The sequence below is a fragment of the Betta splendens genome, chromosome 16 (assembly GCF_900634795.4).
Source record: "Betta splendens chromosome 16, fBetSpl5.4, whole genome shotgun sequence".
NCBI classification, from domain to species: domain Eukaryota; kingdom Metazoa; phylum Chordata; class Actinopteri; order Anabantiformes; family Osphronemidae; genus Betta; species Betta splendens.
This window is the reverse complement of record NC_040896.2, coordinates 21,006,877-21,024,644: the sequence shown is the minus strand read 5'-3', so window position 1 is coordinate 21,024,644 and position 17,768 is coordinate 21,006,877. Positions and strand designations below refer to the sequence as shown.

General features: G+C 45.8%; 1 protein-coding gene across 8 annotated transcripts in view; it reads right to left on the bottom strand.

Moving 5' to 3' along the window:
• Positions 1–17,768, bottom strand: part of LOC114842483 (intermembrane lipid transfer protein VPS13B-like) — a 225,231-nt gene that overhangs the window by 122,218 nt on the left and 85,245 nt on the right. For all 8 annotated transcript variants that reach the window (XM_029128029.3, XM_029128025.3, XM_029128026.3 and 5 more), the window contains exons 21-22: positions 16,819–16,951; positions 7,028–7,161 (exon numbers count right to left, since the gene is read on the bottom strand). In XM_029128029.3, the coding sequence (XP_028983862.1) occupies positions 7,028–7,161; positions 16,819–16,951 (267 nt within the window). The remainder of the gene's footprint in view (positions 1–7,027; positions 7,162–16,818; positions 16,952–17,768) is intronic.

Sequence of the window (17,768 nt, the reverse complement as noted above, 5' to 3'; positions counted from 1 at the left end):
GAAAGAAGAGTCAAGGAGCTCTAATTCCTTAGGTCCAATGACATCATGTCCTGACAAAGTGAAACCGAATCTTTTAACATAACAATTGGAGTTAACTGTCAGCAGCCTGAGAGCGAGTTTCACTTACCCAATGCCTCTAATGACAGACTTATACAGGGAAAAAAGCAGAACAGTGTGTGTGTGTGTGTGTGTGTGTGTGTGTGTGTGTGTGTGTGTGTGTGTGTGTGTGTGTGCGTGTGCGTGCGTGTGCGTGCGTGTGCGTGCGTGTGCGTATGTGTGTGTGTGTTCAGCGGGTATGGAGTATCACTCACTTTCAATTTCAACCAGGAAATCTCTGTTGAGGGGGAAAAAGGCTGAAGTCAATCAGCTTCTTATGAGGCTGCACGTGTCAGGCTTTAACTCTGAAAACACGATCAGGTGACACACGTACAAGCTTACGAGGCGCATGTAAGTGTGTGCGTGCTTGTGAACGCAGGCCATCAGACTCACAGGCACACTGGTGTGTTTGTGAGGACACTCTCACATAATACATTCTCTACCGTACCCCTAAATCCTCATCTTAACCCCCCCCCCCCCACACACACACACACACACACACACACACACACACACACACCATATATGGATTGAGAATAAGATTTTCTAAAATATGAACACCTAAAACAATAACCCTCTGGCTCCGAGGCCAAACACCTGAATGAACATTGCCCTATTCATTTTCAGCCAACGGGTTCTGTTTGCTGAGACTTGGCACTGAGGCCACCACTTTGTTTGAAGGATGGCACCTGCAACAGCATCTATATTTTACCCATATAAAAACTAACACACGTTTCACTCTAAACGAAGGCTGCTGTATCCTTGCTAAAGACGTTCCATGAGTACACAGATGGTACAATTTACAGAAAGGGCTGTTCAAAAGCTGGATTGACGTGTTTTTCCCACTACAACGAATGTTGTTGTTTATTGAGAGATGGCGAGGAGAAGACTGGCAGCGCGCAGCCATCAGAAGACAGGGACTAACTGGGATGAATAAAGGGATCAGTACGTCATGTCGTATAACAGGCTGGTCCTCTTCAGTTGTGTAAGTCTCCGCATGCACGCTGTCAAACACAGGGTTCAGGGAGAAGCTTATGGCCTCCAGGAGCTGAGCGTGCCAGTGGTTTTTGAATGACAGCGTGTTATTTAGAAGGTGACCATTGCTTATCCCCAGATTTAGGCCTTGATCCCTTCTTCTTAGGCCTCTAAATGAACAGGGATCTCCTTACACTTTGTTCTAGAGTCGGGTTCTAATTCAATCTGGAATCTCTGCGCTACAGCCTGTCGGGAATAAATAAATAGAAGTGGAAAAGAAGGACCGAACAACAGTGACAGACAGAGCCATTGGGAGGATACTACACCGTGTGTTTTTTCCAGCGTCAGTGTTATTTCTTTATTAATGGTGGTGTCACAGTTCTAAACACAGCATGACACTGTTAAATTGTCTTGTGGAAAGGTCTGCTTAGTTTTATTACCGATCACTTCCTTGCACCGTTAGGAAGCCTGCAGAAAGCAGCCACACGTATGGATACTATTCGAAATGTTGTTTTAGTCTTAAAGCCCTCAAAGCGGCCTTCCCTCGCAGCAGTGATCTGTCATTTCTCCCTGGTGTCTTTGTGAGATGGTTTTTCTGTCTCCAGCAGAGCGTGTTCTAATACAAAGGAAGCTGAGGGCCAAACACAACTGGGCTCTAAAAATGCTGGGGCCATGTGGAAACGGCCTATATAACTATAGGGGGCTCTCAGGATCAGTAAGGCCTCACCAGTAGATGACAGAACAGTCAAATAGAGGGAGGACAGACTGTGTGGAGATACTAGCTACAGTATATTATTCCAAGGTACTCGTAAAATACAGTTCCAAACAGAAGCTGATCTGTATAAAGCATCTTTGAACCATCTGGGTTTACACATTATCATTACTTCTGATCATGACTATTAAATAGTTACTGTACATCTAACCTGGATGCAGGCTGTGAAATGTGTGTCTGACTGTTGCGCTGCGGTCAAATCCGCTGTTAGGCTCATTGTTTCATATCTCTGCAGGAAAGAGCAACTTGGAGGCCCTGGGTCTGCGCAGACCTCAGAACAGCACAAAGCCGGGCCAAGATCACCTCACTGTGGAGCGACCCCACAACATGTGAAGCGCACACACACGCACGATTGCACAGACACTTGCAGATGCAGGCACGTTGTTACTGACACATTTTTCCCTCGTTTTGTCTTCACACAGTTCGCACCATGACACACAGGAAATCGCCCAGAGATGGAGGAGAGGAAATTAGAAACACCCTCACAGCATCCCCAGTGAAAACATTTGCAACTCTGGAGCTAAAAAATCTCAGCGGAGGGATCGGCAGCAAGCGGAAAGCACATCCCTTTGTTTTTAAGAACCTGATACCTCTCCAAATGTAATCTTCCTGTGCCTGCATCAGGCAGGACGCTGCGTTTCCTAAGTGACTGGTCAAATGAACAAAAGGTCCACAGAGCAGCTCCCTTTCCAGTCTCTCTGGACACCCCACCCACCGCTGACCTCCTGCTCCCCCTTCTGCATATCCCTCTCTATCTCCCGCTCTGTCCAAAAGCACATTTAGAAAGTGTCTGGAATCATGTAAATGTGTAATCCTGTGAAATTAACATGATTGTACAGTATATGAAGATGACAACATGCAGACGAATGAATGGATGCGCACGGCCTGCGCTGTCCTCCCTGATGTCTGTGAGAAAGCCATCTAGCATGATGCCTCCTGACAACAGATGGGCTGGGTCTCACCCACATGCCACCACAAGCAATAAGCTTGTGGACTGGCACAGCGAGGCAGCCAGGCAGCCAGCCATCCCTGAGGCCCTGCATTCCTCTTATAACAGTGCTTACAGAAGCTGACAAGCGCTGGAGGTCTCCCTGGCCGAGGTGGAAATCTGCAAAAATAAACGCTTTAGGTGACATGAAGGCTCTGTTTGTTTCTGCTGGCCCGGCTGTTTGTGTTAGCGTGCCGGGTTAATTGCGACTTTGATCACTGCGTTTATTGATCCAGCAGTGGCCCTTAGGAGTGAGGCTGGCCTAGTGTGCCTTGCCCACTCAGGCAGGCACCATCCCAGCAGCCCACTGCAGATGGCTCCAACAGGTAGCCGGCGCCGCCTCGGGTTTAGGGTGCCCTGGTCATTATGGGGATTAGCTCAGGGAGGAGGGTGGAAGGCTGCGTGGTGATTTGGGATGGGCTAAGGTTGATGATATGGGTCATTCAAGATTCATGATACAGCTGACAGCTGACAAGAGCCTCCACATACAAAGCCAGTTGGACTGTAGTTTGTTCAGACAGATGAAATGGGCTTGGCCTGCTTTAATAGTACTGCAGGAGTCGAGGTGGCTCTGTGCTCCTTGTTATGCACCATGTATTTCTAGGCCAAGTCGGATCAGACGGTGATGGACAACAGATGAAAACAGCTTTTACTGGCTAACACTGGCAAATTTTCACCACTACTGATTTATATGGTGTGACTCAATCAAGTAGGCCAAACTGGGTTGTACTGAATCTCAGCTGATCGGATTTGACCTGTGTTTGGCTTCCGTCCGCCGTCCCAGGACACAGGGTGGATACATGCCCCGACCGTTTATCCAGGGATCACGTCCAAGCTTGCTTTACGAAACACAGTCCGGGTGAAAACCACACATCATTTTCCCCAACAACTTTTAAAAACATTTTAATCTTGAAACCCTAGCTGCTGTTACAACGTTGTAATTGAAATGCAGCACTTTTTATCCTAATGAAAATCAATTCCAGGTCTCCAGGCCTCTAAGGTTCAAGAGGTTACAAACACAAGAGAATCTGGCTTTTCCAGAACAGCCAAGTGTCTATAATGACTGTGAGGTCATAGATGATGGAACAGGGATTCTGGCCACACACACATTAACGCACCGATCAATATGTGCATGCATATGGCTGAGTGTGTAAGCAGCAGAGAATGTCCACCGTTTCACGCTCCTTCTGTCCTAGGAGGATTGCTTGAGTATCTCTTTCCGTTCTTCCTTCTCTTCTCCCACCTTCCTTCTGTCCTTCCTGGCTCTCGTCTCTCCATTTTCCTCTGTGTGAACATTTCTAAACAAATGCAGCAGTTGTCGAGAGAGCTCTGGGGCCATGTAATTCCTTTTAATCAAGATGATACTGCTCTTCAGCATCCTGAACATAACGTCTTTCAGAGAAATGATGATTGGGAGCTTTGACTAAATAATAAACAAAACCCTTTCAAAACCTTTTAATCCTCAGGGTTTGACACATGACATTGGCTTCTCTATTATCAACATTCCTCAAAAGAAAGATTACTGTACTTGCAGATCGTTGGTGGGGTCGAACAGGGAAGATGAGGTGTTGAATGGAGGGATGAGGGCAGAGAATGAAGTCATGTGGCTCTGGTTGGGGTCAGATTCTGTTCATGGAAATCATTTGGCCAGGTCTATGTGAGCCACACCAAAGACGCAGCACACATGACCCTGGTTTCTGTCTTCCTCCCTCACTGGCCTAATGCTTATACGCACACCTTCTGCCTGCGTTCTCTCCTTTCCTGCTTCCTTGACTCCCGCTCCAGTCCATCACTTTATCTTTTCTCCCCCACTGCTTTTTCGCCTCTTTTTTTTTCTCTCAAAAATATCCTACTCATTAATGCATGGCAGCTGCAGGGAGCAGTGTTACTTCACTTTTTCCATGGCAACGGTCTCTCTGTTTCACCAGATCCCATTTCAGTTTTGGTAGCAACGTGCTTCTTTTCCAGCGCTGAACACATACATGTGTTAAGTAGAAGAAATTATTGCAAAATTCCTGAAATAGAATCACCGTCCCGATCACTTAGGGCCCAGAGAGAACACGGGTGTCCTCAAGGAAAGATGTGGCACAGGGATAAAAGGGGTAAGCAGTAGGGGAGGGGGCTTGGCAGGAAATAAGCAGGGGACAGGAAAGAACATGAGAGCAAAGACCACACGAGGTACTGTGGAGCGGAGAACCACACACCAAAAGCTACACAGCAATGAGCTGGCACCGAGTAAAGACATAAAAGTGAGGGTCACAACTCCACGGCTGGGAAAAGTGGCCATTTTAAGATGTGTTAGGCCACTCTGGCCAGGGTGACAATTGCAACACTGCTTCTCTGTCCTAATGTAAAGTGACTACTGAAACAACACCACCCACATGCATTAGCGCTGTCACTTTTTCCAAAAGTCACATTTGATTGTTTGTTGACACGCAATGAGTTGGTTACAACTCCAGCCATGTAACGTCATGGCTACACGGGCTGCGTGCGCCGGCTCCTGATCACCCGGAGGTCCCGGGGTGCTAAGGCCTATCCCAGCTGTCAGTGGGCGACAGGCAGCACCCGCCCTGGACAGGTCGCCAGCCTGTCAGAGAGCCAGTAGAGACAGACAACCATCCACACTCACACAGGGCCAATTAGAGTCTCCAATTAACACAGACACAGAGAGGAGCCTGGCTCAAACCCACACGCTTCTTGCCTCAACACTGCACCATGTCCCACAGCTAATTATCAACAATTTCTTCTTGAGACATTAAGTTTGGTTTTAAACAGTAGCTGCATCAGTATTTATTACTGGTAGTTGTGTAAGGATGGTGTGGGATGATCGAATACCAGGTGTCACTGCACAGAACCTTCACAGCATACAATCAAACCTGACTCGACTGTGTCTGTCTGAAAAGGCAGCGCACTGCTGCCGAACACATATGCCCTGCGTTTTCCAGCTGCCGTGTCCATTTTAGCCTCGATGTTTAGAAGGATATGTCTCTAAGACATTACATAAGCTGCATTCAGAGTCCCACAGTCCCACAGTAATGTAATTCACAGTGCAGTGGGACAGAAGTGCTTACACAGATTGCCTGAGGTTATTTCAGTTTCTTGGGGTAAGGGAATGGATGACACATCAAAGTGCATTAGACCTTGAATGGACCTGAATGTACAGTGTGATAATAAAAAGATTCCACTTAAAAACAAGCAATTTGCAAACATTTTCTTACTTGCTCATATTATTATGAACAATAGCTATTTACCTACTTACCTGTGAATCCGTAGAATAACATTTATTTCACTGTGACAATACATCTGACTGTGGCATTATCTCGTATAGTATGTGTAGAGTAAATAGTGGCCACAGACTAACAAATGTTTGTGTAACAAGTGTAACTATGCCTCCTCTCACTTTGCTAAAAGACAAGTTGAGCGTCACACTGGGCACATGTGCAGCAGAGGTGTGAGCCATTAGGTATTCTGTTTACACCATACTAAAATAAATGGAGTGGCTTAGGTTTGGGGATATCCAAGGCCCGGGGTACCAGCTGTTGGGTCGTTCTCTTTGGTCCGCTTCCACTCCCATGTCAACGGGACAGACTGTTTCCTAATTACCGCTGCACTATGTGGTGTGATCCCAGCTCTCCAGCCGAAGGGGACAGAGGAAAGTGGAGGCAATGACAGGCTTAGCAAACTATTAGAGAGCTGAGTTAACTGTTGTGGAAGCACTAGAAACAGCTGACGCGGAACCTGGGCTCTAGACAGTCATTTAAATTCTAATGTGCCAGAACTCCTTTACGTTTGGGTTACATCAGTTTGTGTGGTCATAGAAATGCAAGGACGAATAAAGAAAAGTGCTGGGTTTGTACATCCCTTGGTTACTGTCCAGCTACATGAGATATGCCAAATAAAGACTACGGGCTAGTTAGCTAGTTGGGAGGAGGCTTAAAAGGAGATTTAGGACTGGGGATTAGAACTGTAATGGGATGTGACAGATGGCCAATAACTACTGTTTGGAAAAAGGTGGCACTGATACAGATTCTAAATCCCAGGGATAAAAAGAATCAAACGGAATTCACCGCTGGATTTTGAAATCTAGCAGAGCCCAATCTGCCATGCTGCCATTACCAGTCACTAATGAGTCGATTAAAGTAAATGAGTATGATTTATACTGCACACACATGACAGTAGTAGGTCCAGTTTGGTACCTGTAGTGTAAGGCGCTTTACAGCATCCCAGGTTTGGGCAATGAGCTCCTTCATCCTTTCATCTGAGGCCGTCCACAACTCTGCCTGTGTGGTGTCTGGCATCACCTTCATGGGGATGGACAGCGGACGTGATTCTGCAAAGAACAGACACCAGACGCTGGGTTTACACGATGCTGTCAGTCAGGTTCTGCATTGGTTTTATGTACTGTGTGGACACGAGAGACTTGTTCAATCTTGCTGAAAAATCTCTTCAATGCAGCAGTAGAGTATTAAATCAAGAAAATACACGATACATGAGAAAATGTGTCCTACATTCATCCCTTATTTAACTCGCTTCATAATTCACTGCTATTTTCATTTGCTGTACAGTATCATGTTACATGATGCTTGAGGTGATGTAATGCTGGCACGCAGGTTTCTCGTCTCCAACAGTGGGAGAGGGAAGTCACACACACACACACACACACACACACACACACACACACACACACACACACACACACACACACACACACACACACACACACACACACACACACACTGACACACCACAAGGCTGTGGTCCAGATGCAGGTCCACTGTCAGTGTTGACACTCGTGGCAACAGCCGAGCACACAAATCACACAGTAACAGCTAAGGCTGAAACAGGGGGTCTCAGGCTTTACACTGACTAAAGGGACCAGGTCAACACACTTCTGGTGTTCAAGGGACTTTTCCTGTGAGAGAAAGAGACAGACAGATGAGGAAAGAATGACAACTAAAGGAGTTTATGATCGAGGCACAGAAGCAGAAGTGGAGGGCCAGAGACAGAGGTGAATAGAGGGAGCACACATTCTGCGGGATTAGCCTGAGGGCTGTGGATGTTAAAGCCATCACCGTGTCAGAGGCGAGGGAAGGGCTCCTCTCTGAAGACACATTAAGACATATTCCATGATTTAAAGGTCTGCCTTGCTCAGCAGCTCTGTCCCGCAGTTGTCATGAAACAGCGGTGATGTCACAGCGCCGCCGCGCATCCACACATGACACACAAACGGGCTGGCGTGGGGGAAGAACGCCGGGCCAGCAGACTGGGAGATGGCTCCGCTGCCCTGGGTCGCGGCGCTCACCGTGGCCCCCGGCCAGGAACCCGCGCGAGTTCGAGTGCGTGTGTTCGGCTGAGTGACTGAGGTCACAGGTGCATGACTGTGAAGTGTGTGCTCGTGCGTGGAAGTGGAGAACAGAGCTCATCGTGTCTGGACTCGTGCGGGACTTTCTCACACTCTGCGTCCAGGTACCTCTGGTACTTGGGGACTTTGAAACAGACTGTATTTGTCATGATGCCTACAATCAGTGCTGCATCATTACGTATTATGCACAGCACTGTGACTGCACTGTGGTGCACTTGATTTTCCAGCGTACCTACTCCCTTACTCTTATTTGTCGGCCGTGTCCGATGGAGACAGGCGACTCTAATGTTCCTACACTGCAGCTCTAGGGCTCCTCTGTTACAGTAAATAGCCACACTGTCACAGATGGCCAAATTGACTTTGACATCATAGATTGGGTTTCACAGACTGTCACCCATAGAGTAATGTTTGAAGAGCACTGCACAAACTGCAGTGATATCATTTTTTGTCAATTCAATTTGGTTGTGGAGCCGTGCACGTCTATGAGCATTTCTGCCACACTGTACTAGCATTGCTGTTGCGATGCAGGGGGTCTACGCAGACATAACAGCTCTGAGCGGCTGCTCTCTGTCATGCATCTAGACCAGGACCTAAGGACTGAGCAGGCTGTGTAACTGAATGGGTTTTTATTAGGTTGTTGCTACATTTTCCCAAATTTGCTTTTAACTGTGCTTGAGTATGACTATATTAAAACAATACTTTTTAGTGGTAGTAGAACTGGACCAGTGTGGGAAAGTCCTCACCTTGGACTGTCTGTTCGGTCAATCACTCGGAGTGTGCTAAAACACGTATGGGAAATAACAATGCACGCGGCTCTGAACTTTGTTCTAAACACCACAGCAGGACTGTTTGTTAATCCTGGGCTCATTATTTGGAGTGAAACTGCCATGTCTTGTTACAGTGACGCGGCACCACCTATTTGCGCAGGGAGAGCACAGGGAGAAGGAGAAAGGCCGGCAGGGACGCAGAATGTGAAAGACAGAGGGAAAGCGAGGGGTCTCCATTCAAATGAAAGAGAAATATGACAGGGGCGCCCAGAGCTTTTAAACCTGCCTGGGCCTAACAAGTCCTGGGAGTGCTCTTAAAGCGGGTTATTCCCCCTGTCTCGTGCCATCTCAGCCATGTCCTCATATTTACCTTCTGTCAGGCCATTAGGCAAATATCTTATTGGACAGACTCTGGCCATACACCCCTCCACCCCACTTTGCTTGACCGCTTTTGTTCTTTTTCCCTTTCCGTGTTCAGCTGCTGTGTGGAGCTGGAGTCCAGTGCCCCACGTACGTATCATCTCCGGTTCTGATGGAGGTTATTCGTCTCTGTCGGTCTGTGTCCGGTGATCAGAGACGACAGCTCACTTTAATGCGAGAAGCAAAGTGACGCCTAATTTTGTGGACACAGCAGAGGCAACGTGCTGTGTGTGTGTGTGTGTGTGTGTGTGTGTGTGTGTGTGTGTGTGTGTGTGTGTGTGTGTGTGTGTGTGTGTGTGTGTGTGTGTGTGTGGTCAGGGTAAATCGCACATCACACACATGCCTCACACTCACACAGTCACAGAACACCAACATCAGAGCAGTGCCAGTGAACTTTCCACTGCAGTGTATTTAACGGCCTCCACCACAACAATGGCACAGTATCCATATGTCCTTCGAGCGGTTGAGCAACGCGCCCATAAAAACAGCCTCGCTGAAGGAGCTTGGCTTCTGCCCATGCCGTCCGCTATCTTTCTGGTATGTTCCTCATTACAAATGGTTTACAGTGAGATGAAGTGTTGTATATTCTGTTACAGCTGCGTGCAGAGGCAGTAATTGGGCTTCTTAGTAAACCTGCCTGCCTATTTGTTTTGGATGCAAGTCACTGTTTGTTTAAATATTTACGTAACTTTCCTTTGTTATGCTGTTTCTGAAGCCATCACAAAAAAGTGATGCTGTGGCCACAGTAACTGAAGAGAGTAAGGTGTAAAAACACAGCGTGTCCACCTATTTAGATGGGTTTCTGGCCCCGTAGCTGTAATTAAGGACAAACACTTTCAGGAATGAGTAACTTGACACGCAAGTTACTTACACGAAAAGATGATATTAACCGAAGGTCTGAAAGAGCAGCAGAAAACCTAGTTCCTCCAAGACAGACCATGACACGACGTGTGAGGACTGACAACAAATAGACTAAGGAGACTTTTCATGTCCCGTGTGAAATGGCAGATTCCTACAACACTACAACTACAGGAATGGCCTCTATGTCTGTCGAACCCACGGCTCGACCCCCGCAGCCTCTCAGCGCGGGCTCTGACCCTGTTAGTGGTGATGAAGGCAGGAAGCATGGGGGCGCATGGGGGCGCCTGCTTCCTCACAGCCACCTGGGTCTGTCCTGGGTGTCAGTGCGTGGAGGCCAAATGGCATGTAGCGCAGAATGCCTCACTGCAGCCCTGCTTCTCAAGGGAGGCCTACTATCTCATTATTTCTCCTTCTTCTTGTTTTCTTTCCCCACTCTAACCATCATTACTTTGATAAATTATTGACTTTACCAGAAAAATTAAACTATATAAATAACTCCACAATGAAAATATTATCCCCTTCTGAAAAGAGCACAGCAGCCAATAAAAACCTGCCTGACTTCCATCAGGCTACTTGGGCTTGGACTGTAGTTCCGTATGACTGTGTAGTTCTGCCTGAAATCCTCCCATCAGTCCACTCTTCTTTATATACACTAGATGCATATGCATGTCTTCTCTCTGCCATATCTTTGAGCTTTGCCTTTCCAAAGTACAGTATATGTCTCTCAACCATGAATGCTGGGTTAATGGCCATCTTCCCTGCACACTAGTCCACCTGATTCTGCTGACACACTACGGCACCATCAGGAACGTGAGCAGCGTGTTCACACGACTCTGTCCCCTACCTCCATTCACCCTATGTACAATGCAAATGCTTCCATTTCCCTTTTTCTGGTCCTCACAGTAAACGGGCAAATTACATCTAATCTCATCAGCTAGGCCCCTGGTAGAATCGCTCAAAGACAACAGTGCTCAATCCAACCTCAGAGCCGCGGCTGGAGGATAGGCTTCTCAGCGAGAGAAGTATGTTCGTGGAGCGCCAGCAGCTAATTTTAGGATTGCAGAGAAAAGCCAGTGAGATCATTACTCTGGTAGATGTAAGAGAACAATGAGAAGCTCGGGAAAGCTCTCCATCAGAAACGCAGTGCTGCTGCCAACGAGAACATTCATTAGGGACAAATAAAGAAAATACTTATAGGCTAGTTTTATGTGAACCAATTTGTGGTGTAATTGTGCGGGCAGACAGAAACAGACCTTTAAATGAGGAGAAACGAATTGTTTTCAAAGTCGCCTTTCCGCAGCCTTTCCTGTAAATGATAATTAGACAAAAACAACTGCTAACACTTCTGTGATGATGTTACTAAGCAACGAATCCATGATGTGAGTCAATGGCCTGTCCTGAGTGGTGTTTTCTCTAAATAAAGTCAAAGACCTCCGCCCCTACAGTCTATCCACCAGAGAACTTAACTGGACTATATATATTCTGACCGGTAATAAAAGGCCTAATGAAATTATCAAAAATACCAGCTGTCCAAAAGCAAAGCAAAACCATGCACCTACACAGTATGAAAATGGAAGACGTTTACTGGGAAACATTCACCAGGACGGGGATGAAATAGGACATGAACAGCGTAACAACCACTTAAAAGCACATAAAGCTACCACACTCAACATGTAATCTTAATTGCAGACATGTATGTATTTTCTAACATGCAGTATCTTTAATATATTTAACCATGTGCCGTGTTAAAAGTCAAAGTATATGTCAGCCACTGGAACGGGCCTCGGTCCAATTCAGCTAATGCTGGTTCTGAAAGTCTGCGGCGTCCTGTAATATGCACTCTGTTTATTTAACGTGTGCAATGACCAAAACCAGAGAGGAAGAGAGACAGAGTGAAATATTTTGTTGCCAAACAGAGCCGAGTGAATACGGACCTTGAGATTGGAGCCGAGCAGCCCCACAGCCCCAGTATGATATCACCTTGCGCTCAGCGCTTTCTGGGGAAATGATCTGCAGTGAACTGGCTCTGTGTGTCTCTGTACATTTGCCTACATATTAGCAGGCACCTTCCAAAAGCCTGCAGGAAAGTCCCCCTTGATTACTATGAAACTGTAGCTAGGCTGAATGTAGTAACAAAACATCATAACACTCTTTTTACATCATAAAAGTGCCAGGCATAGGTTCAAATAGCCAATTTCAAAGCGGGGACATCAAGCTATTGCAATTGTTCTGAGGAGGCTTTGAATTGCTGAAAACACTGAAAATGATTTTCTTCCAGGGGATTATGATTTATTCGGTTAATTCCCAAAGGTAATCTCTGTGCGGAAATCAATAGCTCCAGTGGAAAACTATGGTAATCAATAGGCACAAAGAAAGAACGCTCTTGCCAATTTATAATCAGGCGGAACAAAACAGAACTCTATATCAATGTTCCATATATGCAGCATATGGGGTCATTTACTCTCATAACAGTGTGTCAAACAACAGCGTAAGCTGCTAATGTACCTCTATTAAATCATCACTTTAATGCCTGATTGGACTATACAGGGTCTTGGCTGAACTGGGCCAGCACCGCACAACATGTTAGTATAGTAGACATCAGCTCAAACATATCATTGGTTTCAATCATTGCTAGTAGAGGAGTAAGCACATTATGAAAGCAGGTGAAACTAGAAGAACGCAGATTTATTCCACAAGAAACATTTTTTCAACCAAGGTTCAGATCTCTGTAAATCCATCTTCTCCAAATAGTCCAGATCTGCCCTGCCTTTGAGCAGGCCACAAACTTTAAATCCTATTTGCATGCATGGCAATTAATACTAATGCCCAATTCAAATTCATTTATACTGTATTATATTTTATTTTGTTACTGAAATTTGAAGCGAGGCCTGATTTTAAACAGAGAAACAGAGAAAGGAGAAACCCGCTGATGCACAGGTGAAACTTCAACCACATCTGAGTGGTTGGGCGACATCTCAGCTGTCCAATCAAGTAACGTCATATACTGTATCAATTCATCTTGAAGAAGTTAGTTTCCATGCAGCTTTAGCACTTCGATATTTTATTACTTATTATCTGGGTAATTACTGTTGTACCTGTACAATGACAAATAAAGTTCTATTCTAAGTAAAGCACATGGTTCATCCCTCAGTTGATCAGCACTGGACAGGACAAAAATTCAAATATGTGGAAAAAGCAAGTGAATTTAGTAAAACTGTACATTTACAGGGAAACAGGACACGTCACTCTAATGCATCCCATAACATTTCATAATGAAGTAAAATAACTTCCCAGAATTAAAGCTTAAGAGCTAAAAGTTGGACTTTGCGTGTTATGATTCATATAAGGAGGGGGACTTTCTAGGTAAAATCTCCTCCTTGAGGTCATCCCAGCAGAAGCACCAGTGGCAGTCCAGTTGGCGATGTGCCGCTGTTGAGACTGAGCCCGTCCAGCGTGTTTATTCCCATGCATCCCTGTGAATGGCAGTTCAAACAGCACGCTGACTCCAGCTGGCGAACAACCTGCACATCTCTCCGCTGTTTACCTAAATAGATGACTGAGGCCTGAAAAATAAAACGTCTCCTGCAGTGATTACAAACCCCCCTGAAGTCCTCAAGTAGCTACACGCCAACAACAAACCCGCAACTAAAAAACACCAGAAACGCATCCAAACGTGTATTTCAAGCTGCCTTAAAACAGGAACATTAGCTATTGAGAAAAAAGCCAAATCAAATTTAGGCAAACAAGAGAAAAAAGAAACGTTTCTGTGTACACGTTACAACACAGGACAGCAGTTTGGGCCATTTGTTGATTCCAACAACAACACAATTCATTTCCATTTTGAACAATCCATCAGATGACTCGCCATGGCTAAATGACTTTACAGACCCAATGCCTCCTGCCGACAAGTAAAAGCAGTAGACAGTTTTATGTTCAGCTAACAGTCAGCAAAGTATAAACACCACAGGCAAACATGATAAACCAATAACTGAGTTGCACTAAAGGGCTGGTGCTGGCCAGCTAGGCTGGAGTCCGGTCCCTTCATCCACCTCCTGTTTAAACATCCAGGTCCTTATTCCCAGTGTGCTCCACACATGGTAAAGCAATTAATAAATCATCTTTAGAGAGCCTAATTCCAATCACAACATGTTAGATGTCAGCAACTCTGCTCATAAGGCGACTGGGGGGTAGCTTTACAAGGGAAAATCCACCCTAACGACACAATCCACATATGTTATTCCCATGACCTTGAGCCATTTAGGAGCTCTGGCTGACCGTGGCTCTAAAGTTTCTCACTTGACTTAGACTGTGCACATTATGGTGTTAACATATGTGAGGTCTGCCTCAGAATAAAATAGTACATTCAACTAAATGATGAATTCAACTACTGTTACCTAAAGAACTGTAGGAGTGATTATTGTGATACTGTAGATCAGTCCAAATATTTGGGTATGTGCATCATGCATCTCCTCCACCATGGTAAACCATGGGATTAGAAAAAAATTAACGTTGCATTTTTTATCCCCCAATTAATCACAGGGACAATGGAGTATGGGGGAATGAGCTGAAAGACAGTGAGGAGTGTATCAAGTATCACCACGACCCAGCAACTAGAAGACGGGAAAAAAGCTCCTATTTTTCATTATTGGCAAATGACATGAAGTCATGTTTGCATGCAGAGAAACGGTTATTGGCAGCATCAATGTATTATTACTTAACTAGGACATGGTGAAATAAAGAAGACAGCGTACCTGCAGGGCTGTAAGCTGCACAGTAGGACTGATCTGTAGTCTATTAGGCTCTTCTGACTGCTTCAGCATGATTAAAAGCACAAGAGCTAAATGCCTCTGGTCTTATTCTTACTGTCCACAGAAACCATTTGCAACTATTCATTACACTGCAGTTCATTTACTAGCCAGCTCTAGAAAAGGGGAAAAAATGCAGCACCGGCACCTAGTTACCAACATCTTTTGTTTAGCTATTTGGATCAGATAGAGCTGGACTCTTACTTGGTACACATTTAACAATGAGGGCCCATATACAAATAATCAGTACAATAGTCCAGCACACAGTGTCAGGGCAAATGGTTTTCACCTGACAGTTTGTGACAGCCAAATGCCTTCACAGACAGAAAAACAGACAGACAGCTGGTGTATAGGAGGCCGTCGTACAGTACTTCATTCAGCTGAGTGCCGCTGATGAGCTGCAGCCTGTTTGTGTGGACGGTCGGAGCCAAGGTGACTGTTTACTGACAACTCCTTATGAGAGAATATACTGTTGAGATGTGAGTAAGCAAAGATGCCATTTTATGGAAAAGCCATTAGCGAACGCTGGATGAAACGAGAAGCGGACGGACGCCAGGAAGCGAAGGCAGCGTAACCTTTCAGCTGTGAACTTTTAAAGGCGAGCAGGCGGAGGACCCTAACGGCCCGTTTTTAGACTCCAAAATGTCAAAGGAGCATTTTTCAAAACACACAGGGGAACGTCATACACATGCAATGCTATTTACAGCTACAGGATGACTTCACCCATTATCACTCCTGTTGGGAACACATTTCCCAGGGACTTAAAAAGAAGAGAAAAGTACAAACAGCCACTTGCTTTTTTCCCCTGACTTGTCACTGCAATGTTTTGGCAGAAATCGCTTCAACTGTTTAAGTGTTTAGAGGACCTGGAGCCTAAACACCAAGACAGTCAAACAGTAGAGTCTAGAAAAGGCCTTTTAGCAGATTTATTTATTCAGTTTTTAAACTCAGTTACTAATTCAGTTAAATAAGGCCTGCACAGGAGCACACTGATTAATAACGACTTATGGGGAACATAGTGGGGAGGTGGACTATTAGCTTCATAAATAGCCATATCAGTATGAAAACAACTGTTGCAGTGAGCAGATCTCTGTGCTGTGTCATAGACAGGCCCATAAAGAGTGAACCAGTTATGCTACCAGGTACAGTAGGAATGTAACCACACACATATTTAATAATATGTGTACATTCAGGTACAGTAGCTTCAGTGCTCACCATCCAATAGTCTATACACACACTGTAAATAGGCTGTAAAACTGTGTATGTGTCTGTTTGCTCTGAACACGGGGGTCCCAGAAAGTGGAAAACTGGCATAAAGGCAGGCTCCATGCAGCCAAGCCATTGTGGGTAACACCACGGAGGAGGATTTGCCTGAGTGTGCGCTGTCCCCAGAGACCCAGGTTCACAAAGTTGTCAGTGGGCTGTCGTCCGTTACGCAATAACATAGTAACGTGGTTTCATTGCATAGAAACGGGCTAAAACAAAGCGAATTATTATTATTACAGAAAGACCCCGCACTTTAACGTCAAAACAGTGGCAGTTACTGCAGATATCATGGGAAAAATAAATGTCACAGCAGTTTTCTTTTTCCTCTTAATTTACAACAAACACATCTGAAAGCACAGCCTGAAGCTACGGCTCAACCGCGGCCCTGCGTCGTTTGTGGCCCCGTCCCTGCAGGACATATTTAAAGATGTGTTTGTACAAGATGAAATTTCACGGCAGCCTCTTCAATCCGGCATCAGTGCTACAGCTGTTGTTGGTAAACCAACCTGTGACTGTTTTGGTTTTGAGCGGGCTGCTGGCATAGTCCGACGCCTGGTTGGAGGTCTGCTTAGCCAGCGGCGTGCTCCCCACTGAAAGCTCGTCCTCCCTCCTCTTAGACAGAGGGACCGAAGCAGCATTCTGCAACGACACCACAGTGTTACTGAACGCTGGCATGCATTTCCATCAAATGTGATCAGACTGAAACAATGTGGGTTAATGAGAAGGTGAGATGCATAATGCAACGCAAAGCAGAAAGGAAGGCTGGGAGAGAACGAGAAAAGAAAAATGCAGTCGAACACAAGCGCGGCCTCCAAAATCAACAAGGACTAGTGACAGCTCCGTGTTTTTCTGAGCAGTCTCCCATGCCGGTGGCAGGCCAAACGCACACATACACATCCTGGCTGGCAGTGGAACGGCTGGAAGACAGAGGAGTGGAGGGCTGGTATAAAATGAGGAAACCTCATCAGCCAGCAGCAGCACCAGACTGCGATGCAGCTGGACAAGGCCGCAGGCCAACAACATACTGCAGCCTGTGTAAACACACACACACACACACACACACACACACACACACACACACACACACACACACACACACACACACACACACACACACACACACACACACACACACACACACACACTTTTTGTGACTGGGTCAGGACCAAGTTGCTGGTTGTGGAAAGATTAAAAATGGGCCCCCAAATTACATTAGCATGTGAAGCTACTGACTAAGCTTTAATGCCAAAACGCTGCTGCAACTTAACGTGAGGTGAATAGAAGACTGTGGGCCAGTGGGTTAATGGCGCAGAGTCAGCGTCCTGAAGGTCCTATACCGCTTTTTGGAAAACCCACACCTCCAAGCACACTCACGCCGAAACAAACTCAAGACAATCCATGCAACCACGTTGCTCGTTCATGTGTTAGAGAAAAATGTTAAAAGGCTAACATTATT